Consider the following 24,559-nt stretch of genomic DNA (forward strand, 5'->3'; position numbering starts at 1 on the left):
AGGAGAAGTGTTTCAGACACTGTTTATATTATAATTTAATTTCAAGAGGAGAAAAATATGGTAAAAAAAGAATTATACATGGAAGCCTGCCCTCCTAGGATAGCTGAAATGCTATAGCTAAAGACTAAGCTAAGAAACTAGAGTGCAAACACTAGGCTTTCTTTCCTTCAGATGTTTACCTTAGACTTCGGTGACAGTTTATAGGAAACTAAGAATACGTTGAAAAGTAAAAGGGTTTTGGCTCAATGACAGAGGAAATAAGTCCATCGAGAAATAGTTTCAGGTAGCTATTTGGTACATTTCAAAAGTAAAACATCCAACAACTTACATGAGGCAAAATGAACGACACCAGAAAAAAATACTGTAGAATTATTTTAATAACACTAGGAAAAGACTGAAGTAGTAAAAATTCTGCATGGATTCTGAAAAGGTGTTTTTTGTTTTGTTTTTTGTTTACAAGCCAACATTTTTCCAGCTGTGTTTTTTATCCCCAAATTCTATCACAATGGCATTTTCCACTTAAAGGAACAGCTATCCTATTTATACCTGAATACCACAACACACATTGTGTGCATGAATTTTGTTTTGTTGGAGTCTTAGTTGAAAGTGTGACAGAGAGAAAAAAATGTTGACTGTTTAAGCAGTAACAGTTGTGTTAGCCAGTAAAGAATACATTGCATACATAAAATACAGAAGGAAAAAATTATCATCTGGAATATCTGTGGCATTACATTGATGTTGTTGGCCAATACTATTCTTTTGAACAAGCAGAATGTTGGTCAAAAGTCTAATGTTTCCTGTACCAGCACAGTCATAATGTAAGCAGTCCACTGTTGCTAAAAGAAAACATGAAATCCAGCTCATGTTTTTGATTAAGGGTCGATTTCTTCAGGAACCACAGTTATCATAATATCTTCATTGCCCCTGCGTACAACCATATTCAGAGTATTGTCCTTTTTAATAATGTCACTGACATCACTGGCTGAGATTATTCCCTGTCCATTGATGCTTATAATCACATCGTTTTCTTTCAGGCCACCACTAAAATACAAAAAAAGGGATACGTTATCGCAACTGCCATTTTATCCTCCTCATAATGCTATTGAAAAAGAGAACGGAATGCTCACAATTCACCAGGACTGACATTCAAAGGACTGGATTCTAATCTGAGATGCATAGAAACAACAACCGGTTTGATGAGTTATGTGGTGACGTGTATCAGATAGTTAAGACAAAGGAGTTTTATTTCAGCACAGAAATCTTCAAACCTTTCACTCAATTATGCAATTTAAGAGCAATTCCATCGGAGCAACACTGTGTACAGTGGCAGGTACACATGGCAGATATTTCAATCCGCATCTCAGCCCACTCCAGTAGGGGACCTGTACCATTTAATAGAACTGTATATTTAGTATCCCACACTGTTCTCTATACATAGCTTTGTTGGCTCAATTACAGCCCCACTATGATTCAAAACTAAAATGGAAAATAATGTAGATCTATTACACATGGCCTCAGTAGGATGCAGTTTTATTCCACCCATTATTTTTGTTGTAATAGCACCAATTATGGACTAGGACCTCTTCATCCCAGGTACTATACAAACACAAAACAAAAAAAGTGGTCCTTGCCCCAAGAGCTTACAATGTAAAAAGACAACGGGTAGATACAGATAGACGGGGACTAGATAAGTCAGACTGAGGCTCTTTCTACTTCAGATCCTCCACAGTCTGGGCTGAGTCCCTTTCGTATTTTATTCACAAGAGCTGGCTAAGACTGCAGCTGGGACTGAGGAACAGGAGTGGGGAAGGGAAATATTGTACATACCATATTGGCTTGCCCTGTCATGCACAAAACTCTGGCTCCAAGTGATGGAAATACTAACCCAAGGAACCAGATCAGACATGATTCAACCTCTGAGCATAATCTTTACACAACCACAAAGTAATAATACGCCTCTTCCAGTCACAGAGAAATGTCTTACCCCAGTGCTTCTCTCAAGCTACATGCCTTGGCTAAGATTTCTGGTGCCCTACTCAGAACACCTTAAATGGGCTTTATTTTCAGAGGCCAGGTGGCTCAGCACTTTCTGAAAACAGACTCCTTTATGGTTCTCAAGTTGGGCAACCAAAAAAATCACGAGTCAGATTGGAATATTTTGGTCCTCGTGTGTAGGTGCAAGAGGACCCTTCTCTCAATTAAAAAGACTGATAGAATTTTGTGGCAGCAAGAGCTGTTTTGAGATGATATCACACACAATACAAAATGTCGGTGAAAAACCCAGCCCAAATCAAAGTATGTACAAATTTCATCAATAAAGTTGTCTGTAGGGGGTTAGGGTGGGCAATACCCATCAATAATGATCAACACGTTAATATCAATGTGATTCTGAACTCCTAAGTGCTATACTACATTACTTGTCTTCTGCCTCTCTTCTTTCCCTTCTGTCTCTTTGCTAACTGTTCTCACTCCCACACTAAAGAACATCTTTTTTTGCATGCTCTCAAGATGCAGGCTCACTTTCTCATCCCAAATACAGCCAAGTGTCATCCACTCAGGTCAAGAAGACAAGTGCAAACCCCACACTACAGTACAATGAACTAGATTATTCCTGCAATAGTTTAAGGGAGACTCAGGTTGCAGGCACATATCAGTGCTTTGCCTGAGCGTTATCTTTCAAAAACGTTAGTTACAAAACAAAAAGCACCTGTAACAGATGTTAGAAACCTAGCTATGATTGGTTAAGGCTAAGGCACCCAAACTCCGCTCCAGAGAGATGCCAGCCAGCCCTTTTCCCTTCTTTGAATACAGATTATTAAAAATGTGTGCCATGAAATGTTAATTTTCTAATGTGTTTTGCACATACATGCCTCTTACCCTAAATGTGCTGCACATTTAACCTTTGCTCTTTTCCTATAAGATCGCTAATTTCATGTTCCTGATAAACTCTCTTCTCACCCACCTGAATTAAATAGTTTATTTATTTATGTATTTTAAGTTAACCAAGAGAATCATGAGAATTAAATGCCCATGTAAGGTGCTAGATGGACACAGCCTCTGACCATGAAACACAATCACACAGGCAGCAGAAGCACAAGTTTCCCCAAACTGCCCTACCAATGTGTATCCCAATCGTGAACTGGAGAGATCATCTCTAGAAGTGAAAGGATGATTTAGCCAGCACGTCCACTCCATGCTTAACCTCTCTGCTGAGAGCTGTGACAAGGGCTCCCCTGTGATAGTCTTTTTTGTGATATAGAGGGCTGCCCACAAGGGACTGGACTCAAACCACCAACTCCTTTCATGTAAACAGCCATATTGTCAGATGGCAATAGTTTGGTTGATTTTAGCATAGTCAAACTTGTCGTAGGGGGTGAAAGCATCTCATTACCAATTCATTACACTGATGGTTGCTGTTAGAAAAAAAAAAAGACAAGACAAGAAAAAAAGAATAAAAAAGTCCTTTCACTTACGCTTCAGCTGGCGTATCTGGAATTACTTCAATAATGTAGGCCCCAGAAACAACATCAGGAAAGTCTTTATGGTGTTCCTTCAGCTCTTTAGCTTTGCTGAAAAAAGTGACTCCAATTTAAAATTATTTTGACAGAAAGTCATTTCACTTATAAAGGAAGTTAAAGTACAAGGATTGAAAAACCTCAATCACTTAACCTTTATTTGCTATGGTATTTTATACATACTGAGGTCACATGGTACAATTCAGTTCAGATTCTTAAAGACTTGAAAAGATTTTAAAACTTTACACTTACTTTACAGGATGCAGATTTCTAAATACTAATAAGTATCTTCTACTGGCAATAAATAGACGAAAACAGAAGAAACAAAAAAAAGCAGGCCATTATTTGTAGATCTTCGGTGCTCCTTGTGAAGCGTATTACATTACAATAACCCATTTCAATGTGACAGAAGCAAAATTTGTGGGAATGGACACATTTAAATAAAATTATAGGCGGAGGAAAGAATTTATCTTTACTCACCTAGGAGACAGTGACATCATTCGAATGCCAATGTATTTCTTTTTAGTTACTGCTTTTCCTGTTAGAAAGAGAAAAGAAAATCTTGACTTATTGTTCTTATGAGAAGTCCTGGTGGTCTTAAACTCAGAGATAACCAAATATTTTGATGTTGGTTCCCTATTGTGGGACATGTGCCCATTTTTTAAATAGTACAGTACAATACCTTTAGCTTGTCTGTCATGTGATTCAGTTAAGAACTTTTTAATTTTATCGGATGGAATTGCAAATGAGATTCCAGCCGTAACTTTTAAAGTGTTAATTCCAATCACTTCACCATCCTGGAAAAATAAAAAAAAATATGTTAGTAAACATGAAACACCATGACGAAGAAACAATGCAAGGGAAGATTTTCTGCAAGCAGTCACAAAGAAAATTAATAAGGTATATGCAAAATATTTTGAAGCTAATTTATTAGCCACTAAACTTGGCTTAAAAATATAAAGTTAAAAAACCTTGAAAAAAGGAGTCTAAGTTTAAAACTCAAAGATTTTGCCATAATTAGAAAAGTCTGTGGACAACATTCCGATATAACTTTCACTGCTGTAAATTTAGAGTAACTACATTAACATTCAATAGAACTATTCCAGATTTACACCAGCATAGTCAAGATCAGAATCTGGGAATGCTCTTACTCGCAATAAACAGCACCTTATTACACAATTGGTCCCATTATTTTCAATTTGCTTATTTCAGTGGCACCCTATATTCAGCATGAGTAACTTTATCAGATACTGGGCCTTTAAATGGAAATACTAAAATGTCACACTCTCGTTGCTGAACTTGTACAGTGTGGTAGACCAAAAGTAACTTTGATATTCTGTCAGTCTTGTTGTATATTTTGCAAGGCAAAATTGTCCTTTGTGACACAGACTAAATAGCTTCTCCATAGTGAGGACCTCCAATCACACATTGTCTGGCTATGCTGGAAGGATGACAGAATTAGGCCACAACTTTATTCTTAAATGTTTGGAAATACCTAGAAGACAAAATTGTACTTGAGTTTGCTGGCAGTTGTTGGGCTGGGTCAAGTCAGGATCTGACTGTAAAACAGACCATTGACCCCTTCCTGCCCTGATCCAGAGTGGCGATTTTCTGCTCTATCACAGTGATGAACACACCATGAAGGGAGAATACATACGGATACCACTGAACTTAACTTCGATTTGCAAAGAGCTTACATACTTTATGAAAAGTGCAATTACTTCTTAAACATAAAATGTATGTTTAATATTAGCTTTTGCATAGCATCAGCAAACATACTGGGCATTACACTCATTTTAAACTATGCAAATGGCAAACACTTGGAATACTGAACTCCAAGTATATCATGTGACTGGCCAATAAAAACACAGATGAGCGATTAGTAAGCACCCTGCCACGTTTGTACAGCCAGCCAATTATCATCAGAACTGAATCACTTTCTTTGGCAAATTTCTTTCAGACCAATGAATTTTGTTATTTATACTCTTTTTCCATCTTGTGCACATATTTATGTGTGTTTTATTTCATTATGTGTTTATGTTCTCTATAAAAAACAATAAAAAGAAAGTTAAAACATTTCTTTTAAAAAAAATGGTCAGGTTAATAAAACACACAAACTTAAAGAATTTTGTTTTAAAAGAAACCCTTACCAGGTTTACTAAAGGTCCTCCAGAGTTTCCATACTGAAAATAAAATGGACAGATTATATTTTCGTATCTGTTTCCATAAAGTTACTACAAGAACAAATTTAAGTATTTTAAAAGAAATATTGAAATATTTCTAGTTATTTTCCACTTTCTATAAAATAGTTGCACAATGGCACCCTTTCAGAATCGCAAAAAATATCCCCCTTAACTGTAACCCTTTATAGTTCAACTTTTTCAAAACTGGGTTTTTAATTCTTTTGCCAATGAAGTTTAAGAAGAAAACAGCAACACAGAAGACTAACAGTTTACGTAGTATTGTTAACTATCAAACCTAACTCCCAGGGCCATGACAACAGCTCTTGAGGCCAAGCGCAAGAACATAGACGTCAACATATTGCTTTGCCATGGTCCCACAAACACAAGCTTGGATATTTTTTTTAAAATGTCTCGGTGACAGCGTGATGAATTTATAAATGCTATTTAGCATCCAGGGAACACTCTACAAGTTCAAACAATTCCAAGTTAGGTCAGATATTTTATGATTAATTACTTGATATTGTCTTTTAAAAAATAAACAATACTGTAGCCATGGCAGTTGTCCATGTTCATACTGATAAAAATCCTTTTAAACAATAAAATCCAGCAAAACCCACTTTTCTTTGGGAAAATGGTTGACAAACTTGTAGCTGCAGCTACAGTCAGAAGTCTACATTGAATGGAACAAGGGCTATTCAGCTGTGTAGAAGTGACCTACATTGATAATTGCATCCGTCTGAATGTAGTCCATATCAGAGTTCCGAAGCCCTAATTCCTTTCCTCCACGCTGGGTAGTACTAACAATCCCCGTAGTCACTGTGTTTTGGAGTGAAAATGGACTTCCAATTGCAACCACGAATTCTCCAGGCCTCAAGTCTGCAGATCGACCAAGCAGCAGAACTGGCAATTTACCCTATGCATAAATTATGGTCAGAATCACCGTAAGATATTCTTTTGCAAATAAAATCTATACCACTGAAACACACACAAACTGATTTAACAGAAAAAATGAAGAAACATGCTCTGCTATCACCAGGGATTCTGTGTGACTATGTAAATGATACCTCTATGAGCTTTTAAATCTAAGGGGTGTGCTCTTCAGATAACATTTATTTTTTCCACATAGTATAGCCATTAAATCAAAAGCAATTACAAAATAAATGAATATTTATGCACTGCTCTTCAAGGCAAAAATCTGAACACACCAGGTTTGGACTTGTGTCTGACAGCTTCTTGAAATAAATTAGCAAAACAGCTGTAGATGTAAAATAATAAAATAAAATACATGCATTGCTTAATAATACTGAAAAATAAAATACAAAGTAGAGTTAAGGTACATAACCAAACGTATAGGTGGATAAAAGTAATTTCTATTCTGATGAGGAGATTAAGTCAGATACAGCTACTCCGTCCTATAGATTTTGGGAAATCTGGAACATAATTAACCCTATCCCCTTCCTGACATGCCGAGCTCTTCTTCTGAAGGGACATTGTTAATAAAGGTTTTGCAGTATTATTATTTGTATTATGGTAGCATCTAGAAGTCTCAGTCATGCACCAGCATCTCTTTGTGATAGAAGCTGTACAAACACAGAACAAAAATAAAGGTCTCTGTCCAAAGATCTTACAATCTAAGATACCCCCAACATGCTTCCTAACTTCTAGGCTGGTAACCCTATGCCAGTAAACCTATCGCTTTCGCTAACCGAGATTGCACTGAGCCAGAGAACACCCACTCTAACATCCATGAGATCTAGACATTTCCATGAGGATTCCACTTCTGAAGAATTCATTTCATTCTTCATTGCTTTCAGTGAACCAAATCCAGGCCCAAGCAGTGTCCATGGTAAACTATCAGCAGCAAATTGGCATGGCTGGTAATACACCCCACCCTGTAGGGGGAGACAGTGGCTCTATCCACTCAACTGACACATACGGGAATTGGGCTGTGGAGAATGAAGGCAGTGAAGACATGTGCAGTGCTTTTCCAGTATATTGGATCAAGAGGTAAGACTGGGTTCCTCCCAAGCTGACTAACATCTGGGGAGAGACTGAATTGGCTGGCTATCCTATGGAGGGAACACAGATGGGCCCTGTCAGGATGACGATTCCCATATGGCAACTGGAGAAGATTGGCCCCTTAGCCACCCTCACATTTATTTATATAAAAGGAAATATATTGGTCCCTTCTTGTTTCCACCCCTTCTTTCCCTCCAGCAGGAGCCATATTTGGGTGACTGTTACTGAAATTCTAAGGTAGCAGTAACTTGCGGATTACTTTAGGTTCTCAAGAGACCCCTGTATTCGAGTTAATTTTGAAACGGTCACTCAACTTTCATATTCTTTATTCAACAGCATCCATCTACAAAGAAGGCATGCTGGGTGGGATTTTTATCCCCCAAGTTATACCTATTATAAAAATACTTTTAATCAAACTGATATTAAGAAAGGGCTAGGATGAGTAACTATTTAAATCTCCATTTTGTTGCTCTCCATAATTTTACTAGCTCTTTGGTTCTTGGAAGACGTTTAACGTTTTGTAAGCATGGCTCTGGTCCTTTGAACACTTATGTGTGTGCTTAATTTTATCATCCGACAGGTCCCATTGAGATCAATGAATTACTCACCGTAGGGTTGCCACCAACCCCAGTTTTATCTCTCTTTCCCCCCACCCCCAAGGGTAGCTGCATGTCCTCCTGAATATTCTCAGGTTTTGGTAGCTGCACCCCGCTGCCTCCCAGCCCTGAGTGGCTGTAGCAGGGGGACCCACAAGATAGCAGTGCCTGCAGAGGGAGCTCTGGCTCCAGAGTGTCTGGGAACCGCAGGGACAGAATGGCTTGGGAGTAGCAAGTGGACAGAGGGAGCTCGGGGCTGGCAGCACCTAGTCACTGCTGCACAGTACTGGCTATGGGGGTCATAGCCAGGTGGGAGTGGGGTGGATCCAGCCAGTGCCACATCCAGCTTGGTGAGATCAGTGCCCAGGGAAGCTCCAGGAGCAAGACTCCACGAGGGCTGATGCCATCTCCTGGGGATAGCATGAGGCAGCAGTACCCGGGGTGTCAGACAAATGTCCTGGACTTCTGCACCTCAGAGGTGGCAGCCCTAGGTGGAGTCTGGGGGGCAGGCAAATAGGTAGATGTCCTGGTTTTTTGTACTTAAGAGGGCAGACGCCCCTTTTTTTTTGTACCTACAGGTAGCAGCCCTAACTCAAGCACATAAAGCTGAGCACATACGTAAATGTTCACAGGCCAAGGGCCTAGGTTTCTGAAATCTAGTTTAAACTACACTGATTTTGTTACAAGAGCATGATGCAGGAGTTATACTGTTGATTGGTAGGATGAGGGGACAGGGAAACCAGATAAATAAAATAGGAGAAGTCTCACATACGCAGACCTGAAAAGAGGAGAACCTGCTTGCTAGGCGTAAATTTAAAATAGGCTTCCTCCTTCCTCAGTACATTTTAAGATTCACTTCCTTGTTCTCAAGCAGCAGCCATGAAACACACAAGCCTAAATTTTCAAAACAGGCCTGTGATTCTGGATGTTTTATTTTGGGAAGCTCAGTTTGAGACACCTTAAAGGGCCTGATATTCAGGGCTCAGCATTTATTGAAAAACAGCCCCCTTCCAGGTATCTTTGTGTTGAGCACCCAAAACACAAGGCACCCAAAAATCACTAGTCACTTTTGGAAATTTGGCTACAGCTAGTTTCTGGAGTCAGACCATTAATAGTTTTCATTCATCAATAATTTCATCATAATTTCTTAGTATGGGACTGAGGAAAAAAATCCCTAGCATAAGACAACAAAATATACAAATCTCTCAAGAATATTTTGCTTGGAATTTTTCAGTTAGGGTTTTATTTCATAAAGTATATTCTGAAAAAATATTAAGTATTTGTAACAAGAAAATAAAAACACTTCCATTACTACAGTGATCAGGTCCATATATGCTACAATGAAAACAGCAGTCACAACTTTCGCAGTTAAAGCTTGACTCACTATATCCTTTTATCTAACTGCATTTCAGTTCTACCAACAAAGTTTTACTGAGAGGAGCATATTGCTTTAATACAACTGAGTGCCAAACCCATAAAACAGGATAAGATACTTCATCTTCTGCAGTTTCAAGACAGCAAGAAAATAATTAACCAACTGCAGACTAAAGAGACTCATCTGGGTAGGCAACCAAAGAGGCAACACAGCAAGGGAGGTAGTTTGCTTTCTAATCATGTTTTGAGGAAACACTTTTAGGAAGTTAAAATACAGTATAATTAAAACAAGCACTATCTATGGGCCAAATAAGGGCCATGAATACAGATTAATCTGGTATTCACAGAGAACCTCACCAATACAATGCAACGTGCCGGGGGCAGCCATAATTTGACTGGCTGCACTGGGAAGCACAAAGTGTGTGTAATGTCAGCTGTGCTAGCAGTCCCAGAGGGGTACTGTCTGGATGGTGAAAGAATCAGAGTCCTACCTCCTCTTTTTGCTATTGGTGGTGGAAATGCCATTGCTGAGCACGCTCCCCTAAATGGCTTATGACCTTTACAGCATAAGGTTAAGATGCTGTTGCTCTGGTAGCGTCACACCTCCCTCTCTGCCTAGTTCCTCCTTTGTATAAGCATAAATTTGCCCTATGTTTGGATTTCAGCCTACTTCAGATTTAACCAATTAAAGCACGAACTTTTAGTGGTCTGTTGTATGGTACTTTTAGAGCAGGGGGCTATTTAAAAACAGATAAAAAAAGAAACTGACCAAAATAAAATCTGAATAGACAATATTTTCTTCAGTTAATAATGTTAAAAAACAAACCAACAACAAAGATTTATGTTGATACTTCAGAGATTTATAAAATATTCCTGTATAAACATTTTTGTAGCCAAAGTTAAATTTGGCAGTAGAAAGAAAATACATTATAAGGAATCACTGACTAGTGCAATTATTTTTAATTGTGCTGAGTTTTCAAGCCTGGGCCCATATTAGTTAAACTTCAGTTCAGAGTCTAACACTGTACAGATTGGCTGTGAATCATCTGTGTGATTCAACGGGCCTTCTGGAACGAGTTAGACTAACCTTTCATTGGCTTAGAACAAAAAAAAATTGTTTCCCTCTGCACACATTATGAAACATGGTTTTGAAAAGCATGTGTTCCCTATACAGGGGGGTGTTTGTAGAAGAGACTGCTGTGTACTTGAAGAGAAAGCATTTTGAGCAAATGGTCTGTAACTACAAATTTGATTCATTATTATTATTTGTCAAAATTACTGAAGTTCCATCTGCTTCCATAGTTAATTTTTACCCTTAATGAGGCTCTGTGGATGTAGGGGGCCATCCATGCAGAGCTGATTGCAAGGACCCAAGACTGCAATGAATCCTAGGTAAAGCTTTCAAAAGGCCCTAAATGGCTTAGGAGCCCAAGACTTTCAGATCACTGAAAATCAGTGATACTTTTCAGAATGTTACTCCTTATCTTTAATTTCTCCGTATAGTGTCACGGACACCTGCAGTATTATGCAAATGTTAATTTATTAAAACAATGAGATAGTAATTGTTAAATGTCAGTACATGTAAATGCACGCATTATAGTCAATCGATTTTGTATGTCATCTTTACGTTCCTGGGGATTTAAAAAAATAAATTAAAAAAAAAAATCTTTAAAAAAAAATAGCAGCCACAGTTACAACTAGCAGTATTTCACTTCTTGAAAACAAACAAAAATTTAATCCAAGTGGTAAAAATTATCCGCTGGAACTAGGGAAAAATGTGATTAAAATTACTAGACCTAGTTAGAAATGAATAATAAGATGTGTACAGCACACCTGGTCCACATAAAGTATTTTGTTCCAGCTTGCAAGAGTCTTATAAAATACAAGGAAACTTAGAATTCAGTAGCTGAAACAAAACTATAAAAGGTGCCCTCCACCAGCTCCAGTTAACAAGCATTTCTCATGATGGCTGGAGTATGAAAACAACACTTAGTAATTAAAGCTTAAGCACTTGTGTCTACGGGCCTCATAAAACAATTAATAAATTGATTCATTTTTCATTTTACCTAACACCAGCTGATTGTAGATCGGCTTACTGTAACAAAACACTCTATCGGAGATAATCACTTCAAATTAACTACAGATATGCCATGATGATTAATAAAATCCTGGGCTAACTCATCTGCCTTGCAACATAATGCAGTGAATAAAGCACACAGCTGAAAGGCAAACACTGCAGTTCTAATTCCACCTCTGCCAGTGACTCACTGTGTGACCTCGAGCAACTCTGTGTTAACACAACAATATAAACATGCGAGTATACAGTCTGCAAACTAACGTATGGCTAACCACGTAAACCCATAATGCACGATTACACTTTCTCATAGGATAAACCATCAGTTAACAATAATATCTTAGCACTTTTCATCCCACTACTTTGCACATTTTACAGGCTATGGGTTCAACCCTACAAACTCGTGATGCACAGAACTCCCACTGAGTATAATGTGAGTTCCACACTGGCTTTACAGGACTGAGTTTATATCCCACTACTTTCATTCACCAATGAATCCTTTCACCCACCACTGAAATGCAACTCTCTCTCTTCAGTGGATTTCAGCAGCTGTTCAGCTATGCACAGTAACACTACCCAATGGCAACTTTATCATAAGGATGACAAACTCTGTACCCTACTGACAGCCAGATCGTCAGCTGGTGTAAATTGACAATGGAGCCACACCAACTGAAGTCAATGGAGTTTTGCCAAATTATACCAGCTAAGGATCACACCCTGAAATTAAGGGAAGGAAATCTAGACAAGCAGACTGTAATAACCATAATCAGAATTTGGTTAGTACACTGGGGTTAAAAACATAAGAGATAACAGTTCAATCAGAAACATATTTCAGTTGGAACTTAAACCTTAAGACATGTTAATGCATCTGTGTGGGGAAAAGCGTGTTGACTTCCATCTCTTTTTGTTCTATAATCTGCTAAATTTACGGAAGGAATGTGATGAATCTGCACACAGTGGTTTTGGAGCTCCATAAATCACTGAAGACGGGACAACATTCTGATTTATGCTGAAATGTGACATATAGTCCCTTAATTTGTTTTTAAGTGGAAAAGAAGTAGATGCTCGTATATTTGCATCTACAAATTCAGCTGTCATTTCAACTTTTGCAAATTATATAACTCTGAAAGTCTTGGGAACTGCCTTTCTATTATAAATATGGAATTCAATTAAACTTGCAGACTAAATTACACCAAAATACATACAGGCCTTACCATATTAAAACAAGAAATGTCCTTTACAATCTATTAATTCCTTCACAAAATGCCAAAGAAAACAAAATACTTCCAAGTTTGGATAGTTTCACAGCTTGTAGCATTTTCACATATTTTAAAAAAAATTCCATCAGATAAAAATCTGATGAGCTTGCACAAAGGAGAAAAATAATATTTCATGATGTCATTGGGATTTTATGTCATCTAACAAAATATAAACGTTAACCCTAAAACATATAATGGAAACAATACTGAAACAGGAGCATAACTGCATCCAGTATACTAATCCTCTGTGCTAGGATAACTGCAGGCTCAGCATCCAAACAAATGATTATGTTGATAATAAAACAAGAAAAAGGTGAAAAGGAAAGTTCAAGTCTTAAGATCGGGAAGGAGAAAAAGGAAGTGAAGAAAGGTGGAAAGTAGTAAGGCAAGGGGGAACTTGATAAGGCAGAAATTAAATATGGGGGGGGGGAGAGAAACACTCTGATTTGAAGAAATTTGTACTTGTATTTCACTTATTTCCTTTTAAAGAAAGGTGTTACAAGAACTGTGAAACATACAGTCCATTGGAATTACTTATTGGTCTCTCTAAGAGACAGCTTAATATACTTTATGTTCTTTTTTTGAACCTGTAATTGGAAGCATCTTGCTTTGCTGTTTTAGCAAACAGTGGGTCTTAGAAAGAAAGTAGCCCATGCTACATGGTTCTATTTTCCTACAAATCTTTCACTTTGCATTCAATATATTTAAAACAAAAACCAAAACCACACACCTAATTTCTACTGACAAAGGAACTGACAAAAGACAGGTCCCCAGATTCATCCCCAGTGAACATACTCCTGGATTCTCATACAAATATTGCAGGAAAACGGTCTTCCTCTGTTTGATAAAGCCTAGCGTGTGGTGGGTATTATTGCAATCTAAAAACAATAAATCACCAGCACTGCCACCTGAAAGCACTTCATGGATTGCCTTTGTTCCTCCCCCCCCCCCCCCCCCCCCGACATCTTTCATTTGTGTGTGTCATTTAAGATCTCCCGGAATTACCATTAGGGTTTTCTAGTGGTAGACTCCTGCAAAGAAGCTTTATAGTATTCAGTTATGTATTTCAAAGTAAAATAAGCATTGATTCCACATGTGTTTTTAAAAGTCGCTTACATCGGAAGCTCAACTAGTTTGTTTTCAAAGATGCTGGCTATTAAAATATTTATGCATAAACAGAAAAAAAGTTTGCTTTTCTGCTTCCTCCACACACTGCTTCCTCCTTGTGCACACAGAGAAAGCCAAATCCCCTCTTTCCACTGACACCAACTGTGGTGCTCCAAGTGAAATCTCATTGAAAGGCAAGCAAAAAGGAGAGAGAGAAATGAGGGCAAAAGTTCTTATTTATTTTAAAGTGCCTAATGAGTAGGTTTGAAGGAAGTTTATGAGAGAAAATACAGATGTAAGACCTTTAATGTAATCTACCCATTTCCTGCGGCCAATGCAGCAGTGCTCCCTAGTTTATGAGCCATATCTTGCCAACAAAGCAAAGCCCAAATGACTGGGATGATGCTGAGGAACGAGAACAGTGAGCCCATGTAGCCATGTCATAGCTGCAATTACAGAGGATGGTGTAAGTGGCCCAGTGTTGAGTTCCTACGTGGGAGGGTTGGCTCCCAGAGTGTACATCCACGGCCCACCCACATTGCTCCCTTGTGTAGTGAACTGAGAAACCTGCCACCGAGTTCACTTCTAGGACATGCAGTCTTCAGGAGCTCGCCTGTTTTGACACGGAGCAGCAAAAGTGATTTTGTTTCCACTGCTTTTGGCCTTCATGCCCGCATTGACTGAGCACAGGATTAGGCCGACAATCCCAAGTGCTTTGCCCAGTTTGGTTTTGCTGGGGAAGACAATCTAACCAACCTTGTCAGTAGGAAACTCGACTTCTTATGCAACCTTACTTTTCCTGTGCTATGCTAGTCCCGGTTACTACCCATTAGACCACCCTAAAAGCTTCTCCTTCCTTGGCATTTACAACTTCCAAATATTTGAAGGCAGCCATATGCAATCATTTAACCAAACCGTAAATATTTGTCTGAAAATGTGCCACATAAGTCAGCCGTCTAGCTCATAAGTCATTTTGTTGCTGTTCTCTGAATGCCCTCCAGTTTGGCAACAATTTTGAGATGTTGCATTCGAGCTGCAGTCTCACCAGTGCCACAGAAAATACACTATTGCTTCTCCAGTCTGAGACAGGATTTCTGCCTGGGCAGCGCTGCTGCCCCCCTCCCCGTCCCACCCCCTTTTCCCCCCCATATCACATCACAAGGTCATATCAAGTAAGCTGGCTGCTACCACTCTTAGACCTTTTTCAGCATTACTGCTTTCCAGATCTCGCTCTTCCATTGAGTATGTGTGTTTGGAATTATTTTCCCAAATATTATATACTGTATATACTCATTCATTAGCCCATTCGTTTATAAGCTGACCCCCCCAAAATGGATAGGTAAAAATAGAAAAAAAACTGTATGACACTTTCATAAGCCAACCCTATATTTCAGGGGTTGGAAAACTTTGGCTCCCGGCCCGTTAGGGTAAGGCGCTGATGGGCCGGGGTGCTTTGTTTACTTGGAGCGTCTGCAGTTATGGAGCCCCATAGCTCCCTGTGGCTGTGGTTCACTGTTCCCAGTTCCTACAGAGCCCATTGGCTGGGAACGGCGAACCGTGGTCACAGGGAGCTAAGGAGCTCCAGGCCTGCAGACGCTCCAAGTAAACAAAACGACAATGTATTAGATATTCAATTCAATGATTCCATAGAGTTTAAAATCATCAAATACTGGTGTTGACCCGTTTATAAGCCGACCCCCGCTCTTCAATGCGTCACTTTTTTTACCAAAAATATTTGACTTATGAATGAGTATATACAGTATTGTTTTGGGGCTTTTCTGGGGTTGGCTCGGATTTAAGTTCCTATCTTTAATGCTTTAGTAATTTAACTGTATTTGACCATGGACATTCTTATTAATGAAAGGTTAGTTTTTTTCTAGACCATAGCATAATTAATGGCCAGAAGAAGAAAACCCCCAAAGAGATTTCTGTTCCTCATTGACTTCAAGTTCTTTTCAGTAGAAAAATGGGTCAGTCAGTGGAAACCAGTTCCATTCTACTGGTGCCTACAGCTTAATATCCTATTTAATTTCCCATCCCACTCAAAAAAGCCACATTACTTCAAGCAGTCTGTCTTCAGGCAGAAGTGCATCGTTTAAAGGAAAACAGCATGCACACTGCTGCAAGAACTTAACTATTTGGGGAATACCAACTGGTAACCTAGACTCATACTTCAGATCTATCTGTTTCTGACCCATTTTTGTGCCTTTCAGAGCTTGCCTTAACATGCTAGGGCAGAACACAATTTATTCTTCATCTTTGATGTTGTCTTCAAATGATCTATCTAAAAGGTAGGAATGTTACCTCCGGCTTAAAAATTAAATTGTTGGATGGGTGTTTTCATGTCACATCAGTTAATCTTTAACCAAGAAATCAGTTAAAATCTGAATACATTAGACTAAGTAACTTTGAGATTTTTAAACTGCTTTTACGGATCTAAAGGTTGTGTGACATTTAAATGCAAACGGATACATAAACACTAGAATTGTGTACAGAAATGAAAGTGTTTAGTGAATATTAAGACTGAAAGTAAATTTTGAGTTGACTGCATTTGTGACCTTTTCATTTTCACATTCTATGATCATTCAAGTTTCTTAACATGAACACTCATGAAGAATGAATTTTTAAGCTTGATATTCACTAAACACAAATGTACTATTATTTGGACTACAAATAGTAGCCCCCAGAGGCCTCAGTCGGGATTGTGTTCCCACTTCTACTATGTGTTTGTACAACTCATAGCACAGACAGTTCTTGCCCTAACCAGCCTATAAATTAGAATATATACATTAGATTGCAAATTGTCAGTGTTACTATCTGTGCTGTATGCTGTTAGCTACACAAGTCATCTAACCACCAAACAGACAATACCATATGCCTTATATTATAATCAAATATAAAATTCAAAATGCACAATGTACAGATGAATTACATAAGTCACATGGTATTGTTTCTGTTCCCTCATTGGACAGTGTAACATACCATGAACTTGGAATGGCAAATTGAAAATTACCACCTGATCAACAATTATTTGCTGGAGAAAGCTGCAAAAAATGAACCGAAAATGAACTGTTTGTGGACATTGTGCAAACTTTTTTTAAAAAATGAAACTGATGAAATAATCTACTAGCTATGAATTGTAACTAAGGTGTAATAAAAACACGAATAACTGTCAAGATATGCAAACACGTTAACTTCCGCTGTATATAACTAGAATTATTATGCTTTATGTTTTAGGAGCATACTGTACATAATGCATATCTTTTTTCTCTTTCCAAAAACAATGTATAAACCCCAAAGAAACCCAGGCACTTAGCTAGCACATATGCTCATCTGCCATTTCCTTATTTATCTACTCCAAGGGACCATAAACTCATGTTCTTATGTAGCAGTAGTACAGGCAGTGATACTGTCTCCCACTCTTCTTGTTTCCAGCTGCTTCTACAGCCTCTAGGCTCTTCCTTCCTAGGCAGCCTACCACCCTAGGGAGTTGTAGAAGCAGCTGGAAATAAGAACAGCCAGCCAGCTAGATCTCCATGGACCACCACCAAACAGTTCTGCAGAGCAAGTCTTTACAATGTTTTAGCGTGTGTGGCTCTGCAGAGCTGAGCATTTTTCCTTTTCTAAAACTACTCTAATCTCACTCCGTGCAAGTTCTAATGAAATCCAGGAGTCCTATCAATTGTGTGTGGGTGGTCGTGTCAGTGGAAAGATCCTGATGTAGAAAACTCAGTCTGCCCCCACCTTACACCTTGTCACTCCTCTCCATTGTCTTCTCTTTCCTTTCTTCTTCCTCTTCTACACTGTGCTGACTTTCACCTACCTCATCATCTTCTCCACACCTTTTTCTCACCATCCTCTTTTCCTTCTCTTACTCCTACCCTGCCACCTTTCCCACCATTTTATAGCTTATGTACTGCCTTTCCATTACATTATCATTCTATTCTCTCACACTTCCTCTTTTCTCACTTCCTGTTTCTTGCTATCTTCTCCTCCTCCCATCCCACTCGACTGGACAGTATCTGTTCTCACCCATGGTATCCCCTTGGCTCCTTCCCATTGCCCTGTCACTCTTTTCAAAGGTTTGCATTTGCTTATCTTAATCCATGAATGTACAAAGAAGAATTTAAGATTTCTCAGAGTAAGTTGGTAGATACGCAAATGAAGGTGAAACCAAACGTACCTGCCAAGGATGGAGTGAAAATGTATTTGTGTTACATAGTCATTTGTTCCAGTGAGAGTCAGAAAGACACAGGAAAGAATGTTTGGGATACAGTAAAGATTTTGCAGGCATGCTGCTGGTAAGAGCAAAAGGAACCTTTAAATGTTACAGGTAGGGAAAGCATGTTGTATCCTTTCATAGGATGAATTAGACAAGAGTTCCAAGTTGACTGATGTCTGATTTTGTAATTAACTCTGAACTGAAATCCTCTGACCTTGATGGGGAATAGATTAGAACTAAACACACTGGAGGAGCTACACATTTTTTTAGTGTTTCAGATGATGCCTACTTGCCTGCTGTATTTATGTTAATATTCTTCCTAAATATGGTTTGCTTTCTTACACTGGATGTATGAAGTTCATTTAAATAGGAAGCCCAAATAAGTAAACAGTATGATAAGCATCTCAAGCAACCTGAATCCAGCAACATTTAAATTATACAATTAAGTTCAAACGAAATGTACCATTTTTGCAGAGAAGAGGAATAGTGTTTATAATTAAGCCTTTGCTTTATTCACAAGTCCACATTCAATGGAAGAGTGACTCAGTATTCTTCCCAAAGAATGCTTCTGATCTGGGTATTTTTTAAGCAAAATTTTATAAAACATGGTACCAAGTATAAATATTGTCCATTTTAACATTTGGTGTTAATACAGCACGTTCCATCTGAGGATGTCAACATGTTTTATAAACACTAATTGACAATTTCACAATATCTTCAAGAGGTACGTACTGCTATATCCCTGTACCAGCCATAAGACAAAACTTCCTCTCATGGCTCTAATGATTACACTAGCCTGGGTATATGTTAACCATTTAGTAAACTATACTTTTCTTTTTGGGAGACCCATGGATACTGCAAATACCCTGGCTTTTATAATGTACAGATTTTTTGTACAGAAAAATGTAACTACCAATATTCATTGCGACATAGCTTTTAAAAATCTATTCATCTTGTCAGATCACACAGATACATTATGGTCCATGCCATTATGCTGTATTTTCTGTAAACATTACAATTAACAATAGCTTTTAGAAATAATATAGTTTAGCAAGAGAAATTTACAATGCCTTGACTCACCTGAGTGTCTATTTTAATTAGTGCAATATCTGCTTTTTCATCAACATCTTTAATTTTGGCTTCATATGTTGCACCATTCTTCAGCTCCACTTTTACCCTATGTTTATTGGTAACTACATGGGCATTTGTTACTATTAGTCCATCTTCTGAGACAATGAAGCCTGAACCACTAGCAACAGGAACCTCCCTCTTTGTAAAAGGAAGCCTAGAAAATATGGGAAATAAACATTTAAGTTTGAAGAAAATTCAGGTTGTTCAGAGATGACAAATCATTTGTGATTATTGTTTCGTTCCAACAAGTATTTGGCACTTTTAAAAATATTTTAGAAAATGTAGTATCATTTATTAAGTATATCCATTAACATTTAATTGGACATGCATTAATCTAGTAACTTCAAAATTTGTGCCAAAATTTTTAAAAAGTGAAACATACTACGTTGCTTAAGTGTGACACATATTTATTATCTTGAATAAATATTATCTTGAAAACAGTGTCATTATTTTATATCCATATATCCGTATATTAACTGATTCTGGCAAGTTTAATCCTTGTGAGCTACAGAAATATAAATCAAAACTGTGTATCTTGTTTACTTGCGAAACAATTCAATATGAACCACAGCCGGGGCGATCTTCTCCACCACATCTGCAATAAAGTTGTATTTGTGCCGTAGGCTGTTAGGATCTTCCTGGCCTGAGAATGGACATAGAAAACACATGTTAGTCTTCAAATGGCAGAAGAAGAATCGTTGCAAAACACTTGCCTTAAAAAACACTAGGTAGAGATTACTTTTTAAGAGGAACCATACAGCCTTGTAATTTTGAGTCTGATCCCCGCCCTAAACCATTCCCCTATCTTTCGGGAAAAGTTTTACTGGCAACATAGCCGGTTCATAGGCCAAAGGGGTCTATGGAAAATTCTGAATGGATATGGAACCTCTTTCTATATCCAATGTACTTGCTCTAGAGGGGGAGAGAGCTGTTGGACAGAGTACTAGGCTGGAAGTCAGGAGACTTGGTCTAGTCCCACTTCTGCCACTGACCTTCTGGGTCTCTGTAGGCAAGTCAGTTCATATTTATGTGCCTCCATTTCCCCTCTCACCCTTCTCTGTTCTATTCAGCACAACAGAGACCAATCTCAGTTGAGGCTGCTGTAATACAAATAATATTAACTGAGATTTGAGATTACCTAATTTAGCCTCTACCCTCTGGACCCCTTCATACAGGACTCGGCTGTAACCGCACTGCCTGTAGAGCTGGGAGTATAACTGACTTTTTGGTTCACTGACCGTTCCAAAAATTAAAAAAATTAAAAATAAAATGGTTTGGGTTGAACTGAATCTGAAAACTACAAAAAAAAAAAAAAAAAAAAAAAAAAAAAACCCTCCAGTGAATTGAAAAATCCATGTTGGGTTGAATGAAACATGTCATTTGATCTGAAACATTTTCTATCTGGTATTTTTAAAGTGCTCGATTCACAAAATGGCCAGAGGAAGTGGCTGGGGTGATGCCCCCTCCTTGTAACTTTTAGTACACGGCATTCACCTGGGATGTTAGGGACCCAATTCCCCCATCTGCCTGATGTGGAGAAAGGATTTCAACTCGGGTCTCCCACATTGCAGAAGGGCACCCCAGTCACTGCAGAAGGGATTTTCTGGTATGGCAATCTATCAATCGCTCCTGCTGAAGTGGGTCTATTTTTAATAATTAGTCATTGGAGCAGGACATGAACTTGGGTCTCCCACATCTTAGGTGTGTGCCCTAACCACCAGGTTAGAGTCATTATCACTTTCTCTCTGGCCCAGTGACTAATGTATTTCATATAAAGTGGAATGGCTTCAACAGGAGAGACAAAAAGACCCATCCCAGAATACCCTATCACCCAGCGTTTACAGCACTTTCCTTTTAGGTGTAAAAGCTGGGTTCAAATCTCTGCTCTGAATCAGGCAGAGGACAGATTTGAACACAGGTCTCCCACGAGACTGCCATAAGCACTGGGAATTTGGGGAGCCGTGTGCAGCACCATCACACTTACTCCTGCTGGCTGTCCTTTGTGTGGGATAGGCATGCTCAAAGCACACTTACAAGATCAGGAGCTAGAGGTGAGATAGGCAGGGGACCTCCTAATTTGTGAATCTTCCCAAGGCTTGGTACAAGTTAGGTGCCGAGCTGCTGAGGCTATCAGGACTGTGCGCATTCCCCCAACAGAAACATAGGTGCCTGGGGGACAGTAGGCACCTACAGGGTTAGACAAGAGCTGAGTAATACTTTTATGAATGCCACTGGCATCTAAACGCTAGACTTCCGAGCCTAACTGCCACTTTGTGCCTAAGTTCCCCTTGTGAACGTAGCCTCTAGCAAGATTTTCAAAAGAACCTAGGGGGGTCTAACTTCCATTGGTTCCAATGGGAGTTGGTACCAAGGCACTTTTGACAGTCCTAGTAGGTGCCTCTCTGCATCTTTAGAGGCCCTTTGTGCCCCATGTGGTAAGAGCTTAGCCACCGCTGTTTTAATCTCAGGTTTCAGAATGGTAGCTGTGTTAGTCTGTATCAGCAAAAAGAACGAGGAGTCCTTGTGGCACCTTAGAAGCTAACAAATTTATTTGAGCATAAGCTTTCGTGAGTTAAAACCCACTTCATCGGATGCATGCAGTGGAAAATACAGTAGGAAGATATAGATACACAGAGGACATGATAAAATGGGTGTTACCATCATGTCCTCTGTGTATCTATATCTTCCTACTGTATTTTTAACTGCATGCATCCGATGAAGTGGGTTTTAACTCACGAAAGCTTATGCTCAAATAAATTTGTTAGCTTCTAAGGTGCCACAAGGACTCCTCTTTCTTTGTGTTTTAACCTCCGTCTCTTAATCACATCTTGCTACAGTTATAGGACACAGCCTTGTTTCTTGGTACGGGAGTGTTGGGAACAACACATGTGTTCTCTGCATGTGCCTACAGGCAAATACAATTGCTTTGTTTTCATCAATGTGATTGTTTTGATCTCATACACTGATCTCACGTTATAAAAGCACAAAAACGAAATTGTAAAACAGAAAAAGTAAGAGACTCTTATAATCCTATAACGTAGTATTTCCCCTTCCCCTTTGTCCTTACTGTAAGTGTTTAAAGTATTTTTACCATGTCTGTTTTACATAAGTCATCAATAATATTTCTGCACTGAAAAAAGAGCGTTCCCTGTAAATGCAGTGCAAGGTTCCATAAACAATTTTTTGGTTGTTCTGACCAATTTCCCCAAAACTGTTTAAAGGTCAGAAATACATCACACAGTCTGAAGTAGTGACTGTGGTGGGACTACTGAAATGCCTTAGGCTCTGCCTGTGTGACAGGGATCCCCTCCTTCTTACAGGAACCACACAAAGCTTAATTATTTGGGTTTTGTCCATATGTGAGAGATTTTTGCCCTAATAGAATTAAGCATGTTAATTTCAAACTTTTTTTTACGCACATAAATTTATAAATATATAAGATTTCAGAGTAGCAGCCGTGTTAGTCTGTATTCGCAAAAAGAACAGGAGTACTTGTGGCACCTTACAGACTAACAAATTTATTTGAACATAAGCTTTCGTGGGCTACATCTGAAGAAGTGGGCTGTAGCCCACGAAAGCTTATGCTCAAATAAATTTGTTAGTCTCTAAGGTGCCACAAGTACTCCTGTTTTTTTTAAAATATGTAAGTTTCCAGTCAAATTTCCTTCATGTTGTAATCCTTTGATCTGTCAAATAGATGAGAATAAAATGTGGTTTTATAATACTATAGGTATCTGTGATAGCATATCAGACTCTAGGACCCTGGTGAGAGATGCAGGACTATTATGATGACTCACCCCAGCACCATACTTGGAGGGGTGTCATTAGTTACAATTCAGAAGAACAAAAAGTAGATGATTTCTAAGGCAAGAGAGCGAAGCATTGCAGAGACAAAATAAAACCTAGAAGCACTCAGTTCAAGGGGGGAATCTCAGGCTCAGGTTGTTCTTAAAGAATAAAGGAAAGCCCCGGGAAGCCTGGTGAGTTTTAGGTTATGTCTTATATTGCAACCGGAGGTGTGATGGCAGCTCAAGTGGGAATGCCCATGCTAGCTTTAATCTAACTAACATGGCTAACATAGCAGTGAAGCTACAGCAGCATTGGACTCTGGCACAGATTAGCAACACGAATAGGCACCCAAGATTCCAGGCGGGCTTTTACAGACAAGACACTATACCAGCTAGTCTGCGCTGCATCCCTCATCCTTAATTTCTCATATGTTCCTCGCTTCTCCACATCATCATAATATTTGAAACTTCCAAAGTGCTTTATATAACAATTTGTTCACTGGACATTTGCAAACAGCAGTAATTACGTACTGAACTATAGTGACAATTCTCAGTTTGGACATAAGAATCTGTATTACAAAGAGAAGGTTGGCTAAGATACCAGAGTTATCACCACCTAATCTCTTCCTCAAAGTGCAGCAGGCTCTTGAACTTCAGTTTAGGCCGTCATCAGAACAGGACATAAAGGATGGCTGACTAATGTCTCATCAAAATGAGTTATGTATTGCTTATTGGATAAATTCATTGCCCACTGAACCACAGCACCATCATCTGTAAAGCTCTGCTGACCAGTTGTATTACCAAGTTATTCACCCAGCTTCCAAAATAAGAATTATAGTTTGGAAGTATTCATTCAAACTATACAGAAGCTTGACAGATTGTCAGCTTGGATGAGTATTTTGTTTGGCTAAAAAAAAGCCATGACACTGCCACTCAAATCAGTTCACTTTTTGTACACCACTTATACAATAACTGGCTATTAATAACAATGTTGTAGGCACTTAGGGCTATATATCCTGTCACTGAGACATATTTAAAACTCCCATTGTTAGAAATGGGAACTGCACAGACAATACGTAGCATTACTGAATTGTTTTCAATCTTTTTTCATTATAACAAATGCATACATGGTAAGGATATTAAAAATCAAATCTGATGAGCCATCTTGACTTTACATTTGAATCTACAATTTCAAGGAATTTTAGAGCTAAGACTGTCACGGTCTAAAATTTGGCCGATTGTGCAGTCTATAGTTAAACTGCATACATAACCGAAAGGCCAAAATTAAATT

The 24,559-nt window shown here is 38.6% G+C and overlaps 1 protein-coding gene across 1 annotated transcript in view; it reads right to left on the bottom strand.

Annotated features, from left to right (window-relative positions):
* Window positions 1-359: 359 nt before the first annotated feature.
* Window positions 360-24,559, bottom strand: part of HTRA1 (HtrA serine peptidase 1) — a 46,965-nt gene continuing 22,765 nt past the window's right edge. The window contains exons 2-9 of the mRNA XM_054035302.1: window positions 20,024-20,123; window positions 19,430-19,634; window positions 6,417-6,611; window positions 5,666-5,698; window positions 4,198-4,312; window positions 3,996-4,053; window positions 3,474-3,569; window positions 360-1,041 (exon numbers count right to left, since the gene is read on the bottom strand). Coding sequence (XP_053891277.1) covers window positions 873-1,041; window positions 3,474-3,569; window positions 3,996-4,053; window positions 4,198-4,312; window positions 5,666-5,698; window positions 6,417-6,611; window positions 19,430-19,634; window positions 20,024-20,123 — 971 coding nt within the window. The 3' untranslated portion in view covers window positions 360-872. The remainder of the gene's footprint in view (window positions 1,042-3,473; window positions 3,570-3,995; window positions 4,054-4,197; window positions 4,313-5,665; window positions 5,699-6,416; window positions 6,612-19,429; window positions 19,635-20,023; window positions 20,124-24,559) is intronic.

The sequence above is a fragment of the Malaclemys terrapin genome, chromosome 7 (assembly GCF_027887155.1).
Source record: "Malaclemys terrapin pileata isolate rMalTer1 chromosome 7, rMalTer1.hap1, whole genome shotgun sequence".
Classification (NCBI taxonomy): Eukaryota; Metazoa; Chordata; order Testudines; family Emydidae; genus Malaclemys; species Malaclemys terrapin.